The 21093-nt window shown below is 38.1% G+C and overlaps 1 protein-coding gene and 1 non-coding gene across 4 annotated transcripts in view; both read right to left on the bottom strand.

Annotated features, from left to right (window-relative positions):
* Nucleotides 1-21087, bottom strand: part of PEX3 (peroxisomal biogenesis factor 3) — a 66676-nt gene extending 45589 nt beyond the window's left edge. The window contains exons 1-3 of one of the 3 annotated variants that reach the window (XM_064291634.1): nt 20756-21087; nt 10893-11024; nt 1988-2069 (exon numbers count right to left, since the gene is read on the bottom strand). In XM_064291634.1, the coding sequence (XP_064147704.1) occupies nt 1988-2069; nt 10893-11024; nt 20756-20828 (287 nt within the window). In that variant the 5' untranslated portion in view covers nt 20829-21087. The other 2 variants (XM_003403951.4, XM_064291641.1) reach the window with 2 other exon arrangements.
* Nucleotides 14936-15042, bottom strand: LOC111750444 (U6 spliceosomal RNA). Its single transcript, XR_002785574.1, has one exon. It is a non-coding gene; the product is annotated as a U6 spliceosomal RNA (small nuclear RNA).
* Nucleotides 21088-21093: the final 6 nt, after the last annotated feature.

The following is a 21093-nucleotide window of genomic DNA, read 5'->3' as shown; positions in this document are numbered from 1 at the left end:
CTCTTAACTTCTGCGCCACCAGGGTTCTGACAATATGAGACTATTAAATATCTTATTTTTGATTAGTTACTATCATAAGTAGTTAAAAGAGAAAACTGACCTTCCTGATTAACTTATACGAGACCAGAGTTGACTGAAAACTAACATAAAAGCAGTCATAGAGTGAAGGCCTTATGTGGTCATACTTTTAAGGAATCAAACTTCTCTTTATCCAAGTATTTCTCAAACGAACATTTTTTCATCATATTGCAAATAATATTTTCAAATAAAATGAAAAGCAATAAAGACATAACACTGAAACATTTAAAGAGGAAACAATGAAGGAGGAGAGCTGCGGCACATCTTAAACTCTCCGGAATTTAAGAGATTCTCCTCTCTGTGTATCATGTAAAAAAAGTGAAATCACACCTTTTCTTAAAGCTATCCAGAATTATTCATCAAAATTAATCCCCTTTCTTCTCTATGCTACACATTTGCCCCCCATGTTTTGCTTTTACTTTTGTACAGCACTAAACGTAATTTGGCTTGAATTACGACAATTTATTTTGCCTATTTCCTCCTCCGGATGATAAGATCCTAAAGCAAGAGATCTTATCTTAATTATCTTGAGTCCCCAAAGCATGTGGAACACAGGACCTTGAAGGAAACAGACTCACCAAGAAAGAAGAATGCCACCATGTTTATTAGGTCTATCACTACGTTGCTTTTATATAAGTGGCATTGACTTATTTCATTTGTCTTGCCTTCCCAGTAAGACCAACACTTAAGAAAATCATAATCCATTTCTTTTCTATCCCCTGTTTATGCACACACAGGTGGTAATAAGTATTTATTCAAGTGAGACAAATCTGCTTACGTTTCTTCTACAGCATCCCTACAATTTAAAACTAAAATGTACATCTATGAGTAGGAGTGAAATGCTCTCTATCTCAGAGCATGAGATCTGGATGAAATTTAGTGTGGAAAAACCTTTATCATCAGCATTACATTTTAATCAGATAAAAAAGACACCAAATATACAAATTCATTGTTATTTTGGGAATATTCTCTGAATATAGAATTTTTTTTTCAAGAAAATTTTCCATCTTGTTATTTAACCTTTGACCATTAAGTTCCTAGTTGCAAAATGGTGATGATAACATCTGCCTCATGGGGGTATTGTGAAAATCAAATGTAAAGTACCCAGTGCTGGGCCTGGAAGAGAGGGACATTCCAGAAATAACACTTCTTCTCCTGGCTATCTGGAGGGTGATTACGAAGCAAGTGAATATTTCAGTAAGGCCAAAACTAAAAATTATTTAGTGAAAGCATCCCCCCCTCCCCCCCATCTTGTTCATTAAATAACAAGGCCATTTCCTTCTGGAAGTTTGCTCGAATAAACATATCACACCATATTATAATACTCCAACACACTGCACTCCATGTATACGATCATATATCAAAGTGCTCTGTAAACAGTAAGCTTTTCATGGTAACATAAGTTATTATTATTGCATAATCATGTTATATTTGATTTTTGTTTTGTATGTAATGTAAAATGTGAGTTCATGTGCTTTGTTTATTTAAAACGCAGGTATATGCGATTTAGGTATTACAGGAAATTTCTGTAAGCTCTTTAAGAAGTAGAATATCTAATATAGCTTTGTCAACCTTACAGCATCTGGTTCAGGAACACATTCCATAAGCACTCAATAACTGAATGTCTCAACAATGCCAAAGTCATATAAGATCTAGTTATTTATATGAAAAGCAGAATACGAGAAAGTATTATTTCCCTAAATGCTTTGTACAACAAGATAGAGAATAAATAAATGGATAAATAAAACATGGAGTCAATGATACAGTCAGTTAATATTTTTTTCTGAGTCTTAAGTTTCAACTTTCTAGTTGAAACCTAGGGTCACAAAGTCTTTTGAAAAGTATTCCAGTTCATTCCATAAACCTTAAGTGCAGTGCATAAACGAAAATCGTTGTCACATGCGTTTACCTGTTTTTTAGCAGAGCTGTGAGGCTCTCAGAATTGAGTTGCTGCATTAAGGCCTCTCTCAGTGTTGGAAGCATGGACAGCACTTAATAGAAACAGAAAATAAAGACGGTCACAAGGGATATGGCCGGCCTCACTGAGAATTCAATGCACATTGTTTTAGGCTATATGGCAGGATTAGCAACTGGCAAGAGTTGGGAGGGAGAGTCGGGGCCAGAAAATTCAAATTATTAATATGAAACTATTATATATATTAATAAGTTATTTATCTACTTATGTAAAGTAAGCAAAATTATACATACACTATGAACACCGTAATGTAAACAACTACATATAGAAGAAAGAATGGAAATGATTATTCCCAAATGTTAAGAGTGGTAGTTTTTGGACTATGGATAATTCCTTGTTTTTTAACCTTCTTTTCTCAGTATTCTACAAACTTTTTTTTACAATAAATGTTTTTTATGTAATAAAAATGATCAAAAACAATATTTTTAAGTTCATCTACCCATTCTGATTCATATTTAATTTCTAATTTTAGAAAAAGTTTATTTCTTAAAAACTACAAAGCTACAAGCACGTATTAGAATCTAGATAAAAGTATATCAGGCTAGGATATAAGAACTACTGAGTTTTAGTTCTAGTTCTGCTAATGGCTATTGCTTGTCCTTAACTCCCAGGAATAATGTGATATTCAATGCTGCACTCTGTGGCTTCCGCACATTTTCTCAAGTCTTATGTTTAAACCACCTAAATTACTTAGACCATTATATAAAGTACAAGTTCAGAGCCAATGTCAAGAGGTGGATTAGCTCTTAGTATATACCTAGTCCAAACACAATGTTACCTCTCAAAGAAAAAGCAAGGACTAGAGACCTGCATTCAGAAAATGGACCTAGTAGGGAACTACTATGATTATGCAGTTTAACAACATGATTTAACGGGACTCTCTTCCATAATTCTCCTGAGAGATAATAACTTACTTCCCACTTCAGCCTATTCTACTTTTCTCTACTAGCCATCTGTACTAAAATTGAACAAATGTGCTCTGTCTCTAGGAAGAGTTGAAGATTGCATTCATGTCTTCCTTCAGCCATCTGGTATCCTCGCTAAACATCCTCAGTTCAACCACAAATCGAAGGATGATCCTTTACCAGCCTTGAATCTGCGTGACCCTGAACAGGTTGCTTGACCTCTCTCTCCATCTGGAAATCCAGGATTTCTAACTCAAAGAGTTGTCATAGGTTTGACACTTATAAAGCAATTAGAACAGTGATTCTTTGCACATAGGAAATGCTCAGTGTGAACTATTATTACAATTACCCTTATTTGGCTTTTTCTGACATACTCTAGTTTGTAAGCATCTTCTTAACAGGTGATAGCCAGAAATGAACTACTGCACAATATACTGTAATTACCTTTGATCTGAAACACAGATAATTATAGCTGTAGTCTCAGATTAAATTAGTATATCTAGAAGTCACATCATACTGCTCGTAACAAGCTTATGCTCAACTAAAATTCCCAGCCTTTATTCATATACTTTGTTTCAAGCAAGTTTGGATAATTGTATTTCTGTACAACTGATTTTTAATGCAGAACAAGTCTTTTATCTCAGACTGGAACTTCAACGGGACAAGATATATTGCATTCTGAAACCTCATTTGTGGAGTCAGCTATGTGTTCAAGCATGGTGTCATCTGTAAATCTAACAAGCATCTCTCCTAAATGTTTAGTAAAATCCGGAAGAAAGTAAGGTCAAAATGTAACATTTTATTAGATGCTATCTTTCAAGTTGGGGCCCATTTCTTGGGTAAAAAAACTAATTAAATTTACTAAAAGTACTAAACTTTTCTAGCGTATCCAATATCATCTTATCCAAAAGGGTGGCAATTTAATCATATTATTTATAACTGCATTATCAATGCAGACCAGAAAGCTAATTTGGAAATTTTTCAGTGAACTTGTATTTTGGCTTCTAAACCAAAAAAACAAACCCGCTGCCATCAAGTCGACTCCAACTCATAGCGACCCTATAGTGACACCAAATTCTTTCTTTTAAATCATCTATAATTGTTGTCTTAGTTATCTAGTGCTGCTATAACAGAAATACCATAAGGGAATGGCTTTAACAAAAAGCAATTTATTCTCTCACAGTCTAAGAGGCTAGAAGTGTGCATGCAGGGCTCTGGGGGAAGGTCTTTGTCATCAATCTTCCCCTGGTCTACGAGCTTCTCCTCACAGGGGCTCCGGGTTCAAAGGATGTGCTGCCCTCCTGGTTCTTCATTCTTGGTGGCATGAGGTTCCCCTGCCTCTCTGCTCTCTTCTCTAGTTTATATCTCAAAAGAGGTTGACTTAAGATACAACCTAATCTTATTAGTTTGAGTTATATCTCATTAATATAACTGCCTCTAATCCTGCCTGATTAATGTCACAGAGGTAGGATTTATAACATATAGGAAAATCGTATTTGTTGACAAAATGGTGGACAATCACACAATACTAAGAATCATGGCCTAGCCAAGTTGATACACATTTTTGGGGGACACAATTCAAACCATACATTTGGTTATTTATTTATCTGAGGGCGGTGATAGTCATGGAAATGTGCCATCCAGATCTTCTGTTGGGAGAGCATAGTTAACTGGCAGCCCCACCTGCCAGCCCTTCGGATCCATTATCATATTTGTGCTGCTCCCAGCAAATGACTATGGTCGGTGGGAATACTGGAGTAGGCCAACTCCTGCAGGGGCCCTGTACCAGGGATCTTTGGCTTTTGGACTCCGCACCGGCCTGCCAAAACTTTCCTAGAACTGTGTACAATCTGAGACTCTTCTTACCTAATCTTCCTTTCTCTCCACTCCTCTTTCACAAGTGTCAGGCCTGCATGGAAGTCTAAGGTTTTCCTTGCCTACTCCTGCTCTCTCCTCATTCTTCACAGGTGTTTCTCCCAGTAACTCTCTTGTAATTTAATCCCATTTCAGCATCTGGTTCTCGGAAGCCCAAACTGACACAAGAGTCCCTGTTAAACTGAGATGGACTTTGATACCCCAGGAGCTAGTTTTTTCTAGTTTTTGAAAATTTGAGTAATAATCAGAAACAGACCTTTCCCATTCTCTAAAAATTCATTAAAATGTCTTTGAATGTTGCATATCAATTAAAAAAATAGGAAAATTAAAAAAAGTTATCATTTATTACTTATTATGTGTCAAGCATTTTTATCTTCATTATCTCATCTCATTCTCATAAAACCTTTATGAAGTAGGTTTTACGATGTTCATTTTATACAGGCAAGAACTGAGATTTACAGTTTGCCCAAACACAAAACTGGGAAGGGAACCAGATCTGGCATCACTGAAGAGCCTGTGCTCTGACTCACTGTGTCTTATCAGAGAGATCATTATATAAAGTGTTTATGGTTGTCATTTGCTTTATAGAATAACAGAATTTCTCTAAGTAATACTTTTTGCAATATTAAAAATTATACACCAGCTGTAACTTTGGATGTAACTCTTAACCTTCTTCTGCACCTCCATCTAAAAAACGAGGCAAGTGAACTAATACTAAAGTCCTTTCAATTCTGAAAAAGAATTCTACTTTTAAAATGGATCAAGGAAAACCTGCCTTTATAAAGTCTTTCAAAATCAATTGTTCTTGAAAGAACTGTTAGAGAAAGAATTAAGCTTAAATAACAAAAAGGAAAAGCAGGTTTGACATAGATCTGAGAATTGATTCTTCAGGGAGTTATGTCAAGTGGAACAGAACACCTTATTCTCTTGAAATTATGTTGTTGTTAGGTGCCATTGAGTGGCTTTTGACTCATAGCAACTCTGTATACAACAGAAGTAAACACTGCCGGGTCCTGTGCCATCCTCACAATTGTTAGGTTTGACCCCACTGTTGTAGTCACTGTGTCAATTCATCTCCTTGGGAGTCATCTTTTTTTGCTGATCCTCTAATTTACCAAGCATGATGTCCTTCTCCAGGGACTGATCTCTCCCGATAACATGTCCAAAGTATGTGAGACGTAGTCTTGCCATCCTTGTTTCTGAGGACATTCTGGTTGCACTTCTTCCAAAACAGATTTGTTTTTTTTTTTTAGCAGTTATATTCAATATTCTTTGTTGTTTACAACTTTCAGCAAGCAAGGTTGTGTCATTTGCTTAACCCAGATTGTAAATGAATCTTCCTTCAATCCTGATGCCCCATTCTTCTTCATATAGCCCAGCTTCTCGGATTATTTGCTCAGCATACAGATTGAATAAGTATGGTGAAAGGATATAAACCTGACGTACATCTTTCTTGACTTTAAATCATGCAGTATCCCCTTGTTCTGCTCCCATGACTGCCTCTTAATCTATGTACAGGTTCCTCATGAGCACAATTAAGATTTTTGGAAATCCCATTCTTTGCAATGTTACCCATAATTTGTTATGATCCACACACTCGAATGCCTTTGCGTAGTCAATAAAACACAGGTAAACATCCTTCTGGTATGCTCTGCTTTCAGCCAGGATCCACCTGACGTCAACAGTGATATCCTTGGTCCCATGTTCTCTTCTGAATCTGGCTTGACTTTCTTGCAGTTCCCTGTCGATGCACTGCTGCAGCCACTTTTGAATGATCTTCAGCAAAATTTTACTTGTGTATGATATTAATGATATTGCTCAATAATTTCTGTATTCATTTGGATCACCTTTTTTTGGGATAGGCATAAACATGGATCTCTTCCAGGCAGTTGGCCAGGTAGCTGTCTTCCAAATATCTTGGCATAGACGAGAGTGAGCACTTACATCACTGCATCGATTTGCTGAAATATCTCAATTGGTATTCTGTCAATTCCTGGAGCCTAGTTTTTCGCCAGTGCTTTCAGTGCAGCCTGGACCTCTTCCTTCAGTAACATCGATTCCTGATCATATGCTACCTCCTGAAATGGCTGAATGTTGACAAAATGTTTTTGGTGTAGTGACTCTGTGTATTCTTTCCATCTTCTTTTTGTGCTTCCTGCATCATTTAATATTTTTTCCATCGAATTCTTCAATATTGCTACTCGAGGCTTGAATTTTTTCTTCGGTGCTTTCAGCTTCCGAAATGCCAAGCATATTCTTCCCTCTTGGTTTTCTAACTCCATTCCTTTGAACATGTCATTATAATACTTTATCTTCTCGAGCTGCCCTTTGAAATCTTCTGTTCAGCTGTCTGACTTCATCATTTCTCCCATTTGCTTTAGGTACTTAACATTCAAGAGCAAATTTCAGAGTCTCCTCTGACATCCATTTTGGTCTTTTCTTTCTTCCCCGTCTTTTTAATGACCTCTTGCTTCCTTCATGTAAGATGTCCTTCACGTCATTCCACAACTCGCGTGGTCCTCCGTCACTAGTGTTCAATACGTCAAATCTATTCTTCAGATGATCTCTAAATTCAGGTAGGATATACTCAAAGTCATACTTTGGCTCTCATGGACTTGTTCTAATTTTCTTCAGCTTCAACTTGAACTTGTATATGAGCATTGATGGTCTGTTCTGCAGTCAGTCCCTGCCTTGTTCTGACTGATGATACCGAGCTTTTCCATCATCTCTTCCCACAGATGTAGTGGATTTGATTCCTGAGTATTTCATCTGGTGAGGCAGATGTGTAGAGTCACCGTTTATGCTGTTGAAAAAAGGTATTTGCAATGAAGTCATTGATCTTGTAAAGTTCTATCATGCGATCTCCAGCATCGTTTCTATCACCAAGGCCATATTTTCCAACTATTGATCCTTCTTCTTGTTTCCAACTTTTGCATTCCAATCACCAATAGTTATCAGTGCATCCTGACTGCATGTTCGATCAATTTCAGACTGTAGAAGCTGGTAAAAATCTTCACTGACAGCATCGTATTTCAGGATAGATCTTGAAATGTTCTTTTTGACAATGAATGCGATGTCATTCCTTTTCAAGTTGTCATTCTCAGCAAAGTTGACTGTATAATCATCCGAATCAAAAGGGCCAACACCAGTCCATTTTAGCTCACTAATGCCAATGTTTGTGTTCCATTTCATTTCCGATGATTTCCAATTTTCCTAGATTCATACTTCACACATTCCATGTTCTGATTATTAATAGATGTTTACAGCTGTTTCTTCTCATTTTGAGTCACGCCATATCAGCGGGTGAAGGTCCCGAAAGCTTGATTCCATCCATGTCATTGAGGTTGACTTTACTTTTGGAGGCAGCTCTTCTCCAGTCATCTTTTGCATGCTTTCCAACCTGAGGGGCTCATCTCCCAGCACTATCTCAGACAATGTTCCTTCCACTGCTATTCATAAGCTTTTCACTGGCTAATTCTTTTCAGAAGTAGACCGTCAGGTCTTTCTTTCTTGTTTGTCTTAGTCTGGAAGCTCAGCTGAAACCTACCCACCATGGGTGACTCTGCTGGTATTTCAATACTGGTGGCATAGTTTCTAGCATCACGGCAGTACAAAAGCCCCCACAGTCCAACAAACTAACAGATGTGTGGGAGATTCAAATTATAGGCTGGTTCAGTTTGTTAAGGCCCTTCTCTCTGCAAGTTAAATTGCTAACAAAGTGGTTAAGAGGTTGGCTGCTAACCAACACAGTTACAGTTCTAATCCACCAAGTGCTCCTTGGAAACCCTATGGGGCAGTTCTACTCTGTCCTATAGGGTTGCTACAACTTAATCTACTTAATGGCAATGGATTCTTTTTTTTTAATGGTGCTAGACTTACTAGTCTGTAGTTATTTATTGTAAATTTAACAAATTTATAAAATATACAAATTTACTGTTTACTATGACCTACGAGACCAGTTATGAATTGAATTGTGTCCCCCCAAAATATGCGTTGTTAAATCCTAACCTCTATGCCACCAGTTTTTGCTTCTAAAGGAAAATACAAGGCTCTGAAGATGGATTTTTCACTTCCTCCTTCTACATATGCTACCATGGCCATCCGAGAAGTGCTTAATATGGATACCAGCATCAAGAACCAGACCCAGCTCAATACGACCTGGCTCTGCTGAGTACCTCGTCCACAGATTAGAAAACGCACATGCGTGTTGCTTACTTGCTTCCTGTTCATTTTTCTCTGAGGACAGATCCATATGTGGATTTTGAATCTTTGTAGTAAAATATTATTTGTATTTTTTCAAGTTTTTATTAGCTTAAATCAATAATTTGCAATGTTTGTACACACATACAAATCCTAAGGATCCTAACTATAGCCCAGAGAATATAAAATTGGTCAGAATAAACTTCAGGTGCTTCAGTCATAGTAAAACATCAGCTTTACTGGCATTATAATAATGAGAAAGGACTTTGATCTAAAGTAGCAATTTTAGGTGTTTGCTACTTTCTTGAAGGACAACAGATTCCTAAGACATCTGTAAATGCAGTATACAACAATGTATTTTAAGACACAAATGCAACCAAACAAATCTTGACTATGGTTAAATAATTTGAGATCCCCTGACTACATATAAATACAGTACTCAGGCTTATTTAAATGATAATGAAACACATACAGGGTCATAAACAGGGCAGTGATTGTCATTATCTAGTTCATGTGCCTGTACCAGGTTCAGGCAGGCATCTACAGGCTTTTCAGTTGCAGTAGCTTTTGCATTTATCTTACTGCCTTGCAGGAAAGTTGCATTCTTTTCTTGATGTAAACATTTGCTGCTATTTTTATTCATTAAGATCTAATTTTTACTCTTTCCGCTGGACTGGTATTTGTTCAAAAATAAATAATGGCAGAGAAGAAAACTTCAAAAACTTACAAGGGCTCCTCCTATGTTACCTGTGTTACCCTGTATCACCAAGAGTTTAGGTTATTTCCATTCCAGGCAGTGCGTAAAACTTGCCGCTGGTGTGAAAGGATAAATAAACCTTTCTAAAATTATGTGACATAAGTGTACCAGTGTTTATTTTCTATCATTTCTGGAACCAAATGTAATAAATATTTTTTAAAACTCCTAAAAAAAAATAGAATCCTGTACGTGAATAGGTTGTCTTTGTTATGTTAATGGGGCGGGATTAGTGTAGGTGTCTTAGATTAATCTCTTTTGTAATATAAAAAAGATTGAACAAGCAAGCAAAAGGAGCAGTGATGGGAGGAGATGCCAGGCCATATGAAGATAGCCCAGGAACAGAAGCACAAAGGAGACAAGGACCTTCCTCCAGAGCTGGCAGACAGAGAAAGCCTTCCCCTAGAGCCAGTGCCTTGAATTCAGACTTCTAGCCTCTTAAACTGTGGGAAAACAAATTTTGTCTGTTAAAACCATCCACTTGTGGTATTTGTTATAGCAGCACTAGGTAACTATGACAAAGCTCAATGGTACCAGGCCTGCCTCTGCAGCTCACTTCCTGTCACTCTCCCACTGCTTACTCCACTGTAGCTACACGGCCGCTTTGCTGTACTTTGATCATGCCATCTTATTCCCGCCTGATGCGTATGTGTTTCTCCCCAGATGCCACCTCCTCAAAGAGACCTGACTTTCCTGATAGCCCACTTCTACCAGCATTCCTACCCCTCACACAGCTTTATCTTCCTGATAGCAGCCATCACCACCTAAAGTTATTTATCTGTTGTTTATCATCTTTTTCTCTCACTGGACTATAAACTCCAAAGGTCAGGGATTTTGTTTTTATTGTTCACCTCTTGTTTCCACAGTGCTGCGTGCTACAACCACATGCTGAATGAATAAATAAAATGAAGGAACATTTAATATTGACTTAAGTTTATTTTTAAAATTCATATTAAAATGATGTATCTCAGTTAATTAATGTAAATACTTGCAAGGTTTATCATTCTTTCTTTGTCTTTTCCTTTAAAGTTGGTCCTGGAGATATGCAAATTCATGCAAATATCAAGCAATCACATACCCGTGCAGGCATTTCTCTTTGCCTTACCTGTCATATTGCAGGTCCTCTGATTACTTTCAAAATGGTACTGTCGTCGTGCTTGAGCAATGTACTCTGCAGCCTCCCTTTCTTGTATTTCTCTGATCTTTTTCTGTCCATATTTTCCCAGGATATAAACTCCTAAAATTATTGTTTTTTTAAAAACAAGCAGGAATATTAATTCAGTTAGAGTGTTAAAGATTCTAAACAATATGTTTAACTTATTGTACCCAACTATAAGGCTTATGTTAGTGAAAAGCTAAAAATCACAACTTTCTTAAAAACTCAATTGAAAAATTGTATAAGACTAGCCTAAAAAGAGGAGCTCTGGTGGTGCAGTGGTTAAGAGCTATGGCTGCTAACCAAAAGTTTGGCAGTTAGAATCCATCAGCTGCTCCTTGGAACCCCTATAGAGCAGTGCTACTCTGTCCTATAGGGTCACTATGAGTCAGAATCAATTCACAGCAATGGGCTTAGCCTAAAAAGATGGAAAAGAAGATCAGCATTTTAACAGCCAACGACAGAGGAAATAACAAGTAAATTATGACTAGGTCTGAAGAACCAGGAAAGGCGTTCGTTAGTTTGGCAATGTCTTTAATAGTGAACTGAAGGTATTCTAAATGTCCAGCAAATAAGGAATTGTTTAAATAAATTATGATCTATCCATACAATGGAATCTTATGCAACTATTAAAAACTACATTGTTCAATAGTTCACAAGTCAACGAAATATCCATGTCATATTGTTAGATAATAAGATCTCTGAGGTTTTTTTTTTTTTTTTTTTAAATGCAGGAAGATATACAGAAAAAAGATAGGTTTTAATTTCTATCATAAATAATGATCATTGCTGAATGGTGGGATAACAAGTGATTTTTTCCCGTTCTGTTGGTTTCTCTATATTTTCTTCAATGAATATATTTTTTAGAATATAAGATAATCTTTTTAAAGTAGGAATGAAAGAAAGGTGGTTATGCAGACATCTATTTACTCACTCGTGTTAGAAAAATCTCCCTGTCTGAGAAAGGAGAGAGAATACAACTTCAACTATCTAAAAACTAGTAATTCAAATGGAAAAGGGAGTCAGAAGAGGGTAGGAAAAAAGCTACTGCCGTCGAAGAGGGCAGAGAAATCCCAAATTACAACACCACGGTATGAAAACAGAGGTGTTGTCATGTGGTCTGTAATTTGCTTTGAAACATTTCAGCATAGACAGCGTGATATAAACGTGTACAGTTAGTTGCCCTAATTGGGAATATTAACATGCCAAACTGGTTGGTTAGTTAGCACTGGATCAAAGCCATACTTTCAGACTTAAATGCTTCAGCTAATCTTTGAGCAGCATCAAACATTGTTGATTTCTGCATAATGAATATTAGACACAGATTTTCATAGATTAAACTAGGGGTGTTTAAGATACTGGATTAGCTAGAACGTAGGGTTCATAGCCAAGTCATAGGAACCATAATATAAGAGCAAGGCCCTTCGCCCCTAGGAATGATTTAGCTGAGTCCTCAGCTGCTAGCTCAGAGGATTCTTGAGCAGATGAGTTAACGGGATGGCCAGCTAGATCTCACCACTGGAACATCGCCGCATTTGCTTCAGGTACATCTTCTATGCATAGTTCTATTGTAGCACCATAATAGGGCAGGGCACTGGGACTCCAGTGAGCTTACAGAACAGGCTGTGCAACTGTTTTTATCTCTGTTTGCTAATGGATTTTTTTTGTCTGTAGTAGAATTTGGTTTCATTACAACTGGCATGCAAGGTTGTAGGTCAGTAGCTAATCCTCACCTACCCTCAACCGTTTGTGGCTCCCAGTATCTACCAAAAAGAACCTAAGAATTGTGCATAACCTAACTGGGGAGGGGACAACCCTCTAAAAACTGCAAAACAAACACATGTCCTGAATTATTTTCACTAATGAAGGTTTGTAGATAAGCTGATAAGATGATATACACTCTCAAAAATAAAAGGGTATGTGGTACAATTAGACATAAATAAGTATGACTGCTGTTGCTATGTTTGTATGCAAATAAATGTTATCATGTTTAAAGAATAAAGTGTCATATAAGTGGCTTCCTAGTTTTTTCACAATTTATCCTCAATAAACTGATGATAGTGCTACAGTACCAAAAAGATGAAGAAGCTGACTTATGTTTCACAAAGTAACACTTTAACAGGACTCTTAATTAACGACGAGTTCTGAATGAATTGCTTGTATCTTACTTTGAACAACAGATTACTGAGTTTATGTGTAAAATGATTATTATTTCTCAAATTATATTGTAAAATGAAACACTGAAATGACACCCTTTGCACAGCTAAGAATTTTTCTGGACTATGAGTATATAAATTTGATCGGTATGTGCATGTTCCTAGGGACAAGGTCTACACTTTCATCAGATTCTCAAAAGTGTCTGACAAAAAAATTTTCAAGAACTACTGTGTTTGGTAAATGTAGTATATTCTAATTAAAGCAAAGAAAAATGAATTAAGCTAAAATCCCACAATCCGTATTTGTTTTGAGTTAGCACAAAAAGAAGTTTCTACATAAGGTGTAATTTAGGCTCTTATCCCCGAAATCCATGAATTCTGGTCTTGTTAGATTGGTGTCCCCAGGAAAATAAGAATGAGGGCTGAGACTTCATTGGTTAAAACTGGAGCTCAGGACTGTATGCACCTGACTGCTGGCAGCAGCCTGAATTCTGACCTGGAAGACAGGAGATATTGATGGCTCTGGAACCAACAAGTTAGGTGACTTTGAGCAAGTCCCTTCCTCTCGCTGGGTCTAAATTTCTTCATCCATAAAATGAAAGGATAGGGTTATATGAGCTTTAAAGTTTTTCTGTAGCTATGACTTTATTTATGAATAGTAAAAACATTTACTAACTACCTCAAAAACATGTAAAATGTTTTGAGATTTCCTTCCAGAGCATTGCTGTTAAAATATCTTCTAGTTTTTCCTTATTGTAAGTACAGTTGTTTTAAAACCAGCTCTTAAGTCTTCTCTTCTTGGATGAAAATCTCTGCAATGCAATTTTACTAGGTTAATAATTGCAATAACAGTTTGAAAATAATCTATGAACATTGTTCCCAATCCAACAGCTCACCAAATTCTGCTATTCTGATTCTACTGCAGAAACGTTTTCTAAGCCTTGCCACTTCTCTCTGTCCCCTCTACCACTGTCTCCATTCAGACCCTGAATACTAATACTCTTGAATTGGTTCAACAGCTTCTTAAGTCTTTTATCTTTGGTCTCACACCCATCTAATCCACCTATTACATGCAAAGTGATGCTGTAAAATATAAACCTTACTTCATCATTCCTGTGTTTAGAATCCTTCAACACCTTGCCATCATACACAAATTTGTTTCTTAATGTGGATTCCCTGTTCCACTTACATCAGAATTACTTTTGTAAGGAAGTTCCATGAAAACATACCCAAATGTCTTATGTGATGCTACGTTCCCAAGACATAGGACTTTGACTGCTACACAACAGAAGCACAATAAATATTTGCTGAATGAATTAAGAAGTTCTTGAGCCATGCTCCAGACCTAAAGAATCAGAATGTGGAATAAAGGTTTCTATATTTTATTAAGCTCCTTAAGTGATTTTTATCCATACTAAAGTCTGAGAAGTACCGATTCAAAGGATGATGTCTAAATTCTGTAGAATGTTTAATAAGGAACACCCTTCACAATCTGGACTCTAGCTATTTCTTCAAACTCACCTTCTGTGACTACCCAGTTGCAGCCTATACTTTTGTTGTTGTTGTTAGGTGCTGTCAAGTTGATTCTTAACTCATAGAAGCCCCATGTGACACAACAGAACTGTCCCATTGGGTTTTCTTGGCTGTAATTTTTATGGGAGCAGATCGCCAAGTCTTTCTCTGGTGGAGCCACAGGGTGGGTTTGAATGGCCAACTTTTTGGTTAGCAGCCGAGCGCTAATAATCGCGCCACCAGTACTTTTATCCTATATTTAGTCGTATTGAAATAGTTTTTAAAAGCTTTTTTATTTTTATTGTGCTTTAAGTGAAAGTTTACAAAAATATGGAATGCTTCGCAAATTTGTGTGTCATTCCTGTGCAGAGCCTGTGCTAATCTTTTCTGTATTGTTCCAACTTTAGTCTATGCGCTGCTGAGGAGAGCACCATAATGAAATATTTGATCAATCAAAAGCAGTCTAGAATGTACCATTGCACTACTTTTTAGGCCGCACCATGAGCTCCTAAAAGTCGGAAACTATTCCTTTGTATTCCTAGAGCCCCATATGATTACAGTTAAAAAAAAAAAAAAAACCACAGCTGCAGAGTCAATTTTGACTCAAAGCGACCCTATAGTGACAGCAGGCACTTAAAGAATCTCATTCACATGGCTGTTGAATGAAAGAATGAATAAATGAAAAACCTGACAGGTAGAATTTACAGGGAATAAGACATACATCATATATACAAGCCCTGTGCTTTTTAGAAATCAGCAAACCAATAAATATGAATCTGGTTGTCCTCTGTTCTGCATGACTTCCTCTAGTGCAGTGGTTCTCAAAGTATGATCTAGGGACCCTTGGGATTCTCGAAGACCCTTTTAGGGTATCTAGGAGGTCAAAACTATTTTTGTAACACTAAAACATTATTTGTCTTTTTCATTCTCATTCTCTCCCGTGTGTTGTTGTGGATTGAATTGTGCTCCTGAAAAAGCTATGTTTAAGTCCTAACCCCTGCACTGGTGAATGTAATCTTGTTTGGAGAAATAAGGGTTTTCTTTGTAGATGTTATCAGCTAAACTAAGAGTTTACTGGTCTGGGGTGGGTCCTAGTCCTAATCCTTTCTAAGTAGCATTTCATAAAAGAGAAGACAGACATGGGAATAGAGTCACACAGGGGGAAGACAGCATTGGTGGGTTTATCTACAAGCCAAGAAATGCCTGAGGGTACAGAAGTTGAAGAAGACAAGGAAGTATCTTCCCCAAAGAGAGATCATAGCCCGCCAATGCCTGGAATTCAGACTTCTAGTCTCCAGAGTTGTGGGAAAATAAATTTCTGTTCTTTAAAGCCACCTCCTTTGTGGTATTTTATTATGGCAGCCTTAGGACACCAAGACAGGTGTACAGTGGAGTGCTCTAGAGGCTATATGATGTATACAATCATAACATAATTGTGAAGGCAGAAGCAGCTATGAGAACCCAGCTTCCTATAGTTAAGCCAGACATCAAAGAGATTTACAAAAATGTAAAACAATGCCATTTGCTTTTGGAAAATATAGTTATTTTTAATAAAAATATATATATAAACATGTCATTTCACTTATCGGTGGAGCTAGGCTTCCCAACCCACAGAGCCAGAGAGCTGAGTGCCTTTTAGCCGATGTTTGATGTTTAATGTTTACTAGCAGAGTGGGATGCCTCCAGGCAGTTACTGGCGGAGCTAGAGAGCTTTGGAACACTTGCCCTAGCAGGGCAGATGTGGGCAGAGAGGCCCGAGGTGCCGAGAGGCCAAGGAACCAGGAAACAGAAGCTGAAGAGACAAGGAACACAGGAAGCAGAGTTGCCTCAATCTCAAAGAGTAGAGTTGTCACTCTGATGGACTAGAATGGGGCCACCCAAAGCTGAGGGAACAGAGTTGCCGCTCTAGTGGGAAGACGATGCTGAAGCCCAGGGCTGAGGGACGTCCACTGAGAATCCGGAGAATGTGGCCAATATCAAGCCATTGTGCAAATAAATGGTCTCAGAGAATGGAGGATAATTTTCAAGCCTTGAGGGCTAATGTAATGTGTTCTGCTAACTTGCTTGGTGCCTGTTATTCCTTCTTTCCCTCCAATTTCTTCCATTTGTAATGGAAATGTCTAGCTTGCGTCTGCCTGTTGCACCATTGTACTTTGGAGGTAGACAATTTGTATTCGAGATTTCACGGATGAGGAAGAATTTTTGGATTTTGAACCTGGAGCTGATGTAAGACTTTTGCTATGATATAATGGGGTGAGTGTGTTTTATATGCAGCAAGGACATGAATTTCGGGGGGCCAAAGTGTGGAATATCATGGGTTGAACTGTATCCCCCCAAAATATGTGTATCAATTTGGCTGGGCCATGATTCCCACTATTGTGTAACTGGTCATCATTTTGTCATCTGATGTGATTTTTCTGTGTTGTAAATCCTATCTCCATGATGTTAATAAGACGGGATTAGTGGTAGTTATGTTAATGAGGCAGAGCTCAGTCTACATGATTAGATTTTGTCTTAAGCCAATCTCTTTTGAGATATAAAAGACAGAATCGAGCAGAGAGACATGGGGACCTCATACCACCAAGAAAGAAATGCCTGGAGCAGAGCAGGTCCTTTAGACCCTCCAAGGTTCCTACGATGAGAAGTTCCTACACCTGGGGAAGAGGGATGACACGGACCTTCCTGCTGAACTAACAGAGACAGAGTCTCCCCTGGAGCTGGCACCCTGAATTTGGACTTCTAGCCTCCTAGATGATGGAATATATTTCTCTGTGTTAAAGCCATCCACTTTTGGTATTTCTGTTACTGTAGCACTAGATGAATAAAACAAGAGTGTAAAGGAGATCTCAGGCCACAAGTTTGAGAACCACTCCTTCAGTCTTTTTACAAACTGGTCAAATTGTACAAATTGGCCTAAAGCAGCTATCCACCAAAAATGCAGGGAAACAGAAATTCCTACTAAGGAAGCTTGCAACCCGAAGTTACAATTCAAGGTTTTTTTTCCCACCTCTGAATGGCCAAACTTCTTTGAGTATTCACCCTGATATCTTACCTATGTTCAAACTTGTCAAAATGTGCCACTTCTTCTGTGAAGTCCTTCCTGTTTTTTTGCAATTGTATAAGCTATCTGTTGCTCTGGTCTGTATAGCATTTTCTTTTCCAGCTCTCTTATGGTTTTGCATTTTAATTATTCGTATACTTGTTTTTCCTTCCTACCAGACCATAAAGTCCATGAAAGCACAGTGGTACAGTGCGGAAAGAGAATGTGCTTTGGGGTTTAACACACCTGGGTTTAGATTCCGGGTTTCTCATTACTAACTCTGAGACCCTGGGCACATTTCTCAACTTCATAGAGCTCTAGTTCCTACATTTTTGAATAGGAATAAAAATAACTAGACTATTGTCAACCCCACTGTACAGAATGAGCTTAGCAAAGTTCAGGGCATACAGTAAGGCACCCAATAAACAGTAGAGTTTACACCTGACTGGTAACCTAAAGGTTGGGAGTTTGAACCCACCCAACAGTACCACGGAAGAAAAGTCCTGGCTATCTGCTTCCATTAATATTACAGCCCAGAAAACCCTGTGGAACAGTTCTCCTCTGTAACACATGTGGTCATCAGGAGGAGGAACTGACTCAATGGCAATTAACAACAAAAACAACTACTACTATTAAAAATCTCCGTAAATCTTGTAGCTCCAATCATACTCCTTTCAACCATACAGGCACTTAATATATTTTTTAAAATTTTTATTTATTTATTTTTTTGCTGTCAGTTCACAGTATTTTTTTTTCTACTTTAGATAAAGGTTTAGAAGACAAACTAGCTTTTCACTAAACAATTAATATACATATTGTTTTATGACATTGGTTGCCAACCCTACAACATGTCAACACTCCCTTTCTTCCCCATTACCAACTTTTCTGTCTCCTCCTGCCTTCTCATCCTTGCCCTTCAGCTGGTGTACCCATTTAGTCTCATTCTGTTTAATTTTGGGCTGAGGGGTGAACCTCAGGAGTGACTTCATTACTGAGTTCAAAGGTTGGCCGGGGGCCATACCCCCGGGATTTCTCCAGTTTCTGTCAGATCAGTAAGTCTGGTCTTTTTTTTTTTTTGAGTTAGAACTTTGTTCTACATTTTTCTCTAGCTCTATCTGGGAACCTCTATTGTGATCCCTGTCAGAGCAGTCGGTGGTGGTAGCCGGGCACTATCTAGTTGTGCTGGACTCAGTCTGGTGAAAGCTGTGGTAGTTGTGGTCCCTTAGTCCTTTGGACTAATACTTCCCTTGTGTCTTTGGTTTTCCTCATTCTCCCTTGCTCCAGATGGGGTGAAACCAGTGGAATATTCAGATGGCAGCTTACAAGCTTTTAAGACCCCAGACACTACTCACCAAAGTAGAATGTAGAACTTTTTTTTAATAAACTATGTAATGCCAATTGAGCTAGATGTTCCCCATTAATATGTATTTCTTTAATTAGAATGACTGAAATCTAACACGCCACAGGACCTTTCCTCTGAAGCAGAAAAAATATGAGGCTCAAACAAATGCTAATCATAGTTATAGTTTTTTTTTTCAGAATGACTTCCTTTTTGTTATAAAACATTAAAATTTTTTCTTTCTGTCCCTCTCAACTTTTTTAGTTCTCCTAATCTGTAATTATAAAGTTCTCGAGAGTTTTTTTTTTTTTTGATCTATAACTATCTCTTAAGCATATTCTTTTGCTTCTCCTGTGATAAATTCTAACCTACCATTAGGCTGTTATTCCTTTTGAGACTGCTAGAGAGGTAACTGTCTTTCCTTCACTAGCAGTAAAAATGTTTTATTTCTTCCATCACACATATATCATTAGCCTCTACAAAAAAGGGATTCAGTTGTTTCAGCTTAATTTAAATATACCTTAGATATCAGAGGATGAAGATAGCAGAAAATAATTTTATCTACATAGCATTTCTCAAATAATCAGATAAAAACAATACGTATGCTCATTGTCGATTTGTCACAGACTTTGGAGACATGCCAAAGACAATCCTTCCCTGATCAATAAGAAGCCTGTTTCAAACTTTGAAGATAAAAAAGGAATCACCAAATCTGAATTACTGAGGCTAAGAGTATTGTTAATTACAAATCGGGGCTAACAGAATATAATCTAGTAGTAAGAGAAAAGCAATCAAATTCTTTGGGAAACTTCCGTCCTTGATTTTTAAGTACTTTTGATTTAAGTACTCGATTTTAAGTACTTCAAAGCAGGTAGTTAGTGATAAGACTATTTCTCAAAAACTCAACTTCTAAAAAGTCCCTCTTTTTTAGCTTAATGTTCCTAGATTTCCTTCCTGTATAAGGCTTCTTATTCTTTCCTTCAGATCTCTGCATATTATGATGTACCATATGAGAAAAAAGCATTTCAGGATTTTTATCTTACCTATTACTAAATCTTCTCTCGGTCTATGCAATGTTGCCAACTAGATGGACATTTATCCCAACTGTGAATATCCTGAGCAATACTGCACATCTCTCAAGCATTTCTGAGCATAATTTGTATTCTAAAATGGCAGAAAAAGAGTTCAAATATTGATTTTTTTTCCTGTCTAGTATATATCTTCTAGTCCTTCAGTACCATTGTGCTGTTTCAAAAAAATTCAAATAAATTTTAAACACAACACAAAGTGCAGGTCTTAGGTAACTGTACTTAGCATATTCTGAAACTCCTGCTAAGGGTGAAAGCCACTTTATATACTTAAATATACAATGTAATGGGAGTGTCAATTAGAGGTGAGGAATCTCACAGGAAAGCAAAAGACAAGAATTAAAACACACGTGTTTGTAAGGGAATGTTGCCTTGAAAGAGAAACTTAATTGCGGTGAGTTTCTTCAAGGTACTTGGGAAAAAAGGACAGGCGAGAAACAGAGTAACAGGCATTGGGAGAGTTGACAGGGCAGAGAGAAGCCCCAGAGCAGCAGAGAGGACAAACTCCGGAGGCCCGTCGCCCTGAAGGCTGGTTACCATTCATGACCGTTCGCGGTTCAAGCGGATCCGTCTACACACTCCGGGCTAGGGTCGCCCAGTCTCCTTCATGCAGAAGGAAGTCACATCTCTCCCCATCCTCTGCTGCCCATGCCCCTTCCACGCACGCTGTCACCCACCTCCGAGGACCGTGCCCAGGAAGATGCACTTCTTTTTGTGACGTTTCAGAAAATTCCACATAGATCTCAGCATCTTCAGGCCCCCGGGGTCCCAGCTGCCTAGGGGTTGGGACTGGCTCACCAGGAAGCCGTTCCTCCGTCACCTGGCCCGGCGGATCCGGCCGGAGCACGACCTCCCGCTGGTGCTCACCAGAAATCTCAAAGCCGACGTTCCGCAGACTCACCGGAGCGGGAAGGAGGCGTGAACCACAGCTGAGCAGCTGCGCTCTCTGTTGTCGCCGCGGCACCGCCGCCGCTCACTGGCCCGGAGCGCCCAGGTCCGTCCAGAATTCGCTCCG

This window comes from Loxodonta africana, chromosome 1 (genome assembly GCF_030014295.1).
Source record: "Loxodonta africana isolate mLoxAfr1 chromosome 1, mLoxAfr1.hap2, whole genome shotgun sequence".
Lineage (NCBI taxonomy): Eukaryota > Metazoa > Chordata > Mammalia > Proboscidea > Elephantidae > Loxodonta > Loxodonta africana.
Note: the sequence above shows the minus strand (reverse complement) of the source record. Positions and strands in the feature narration are given on the sequence as shown.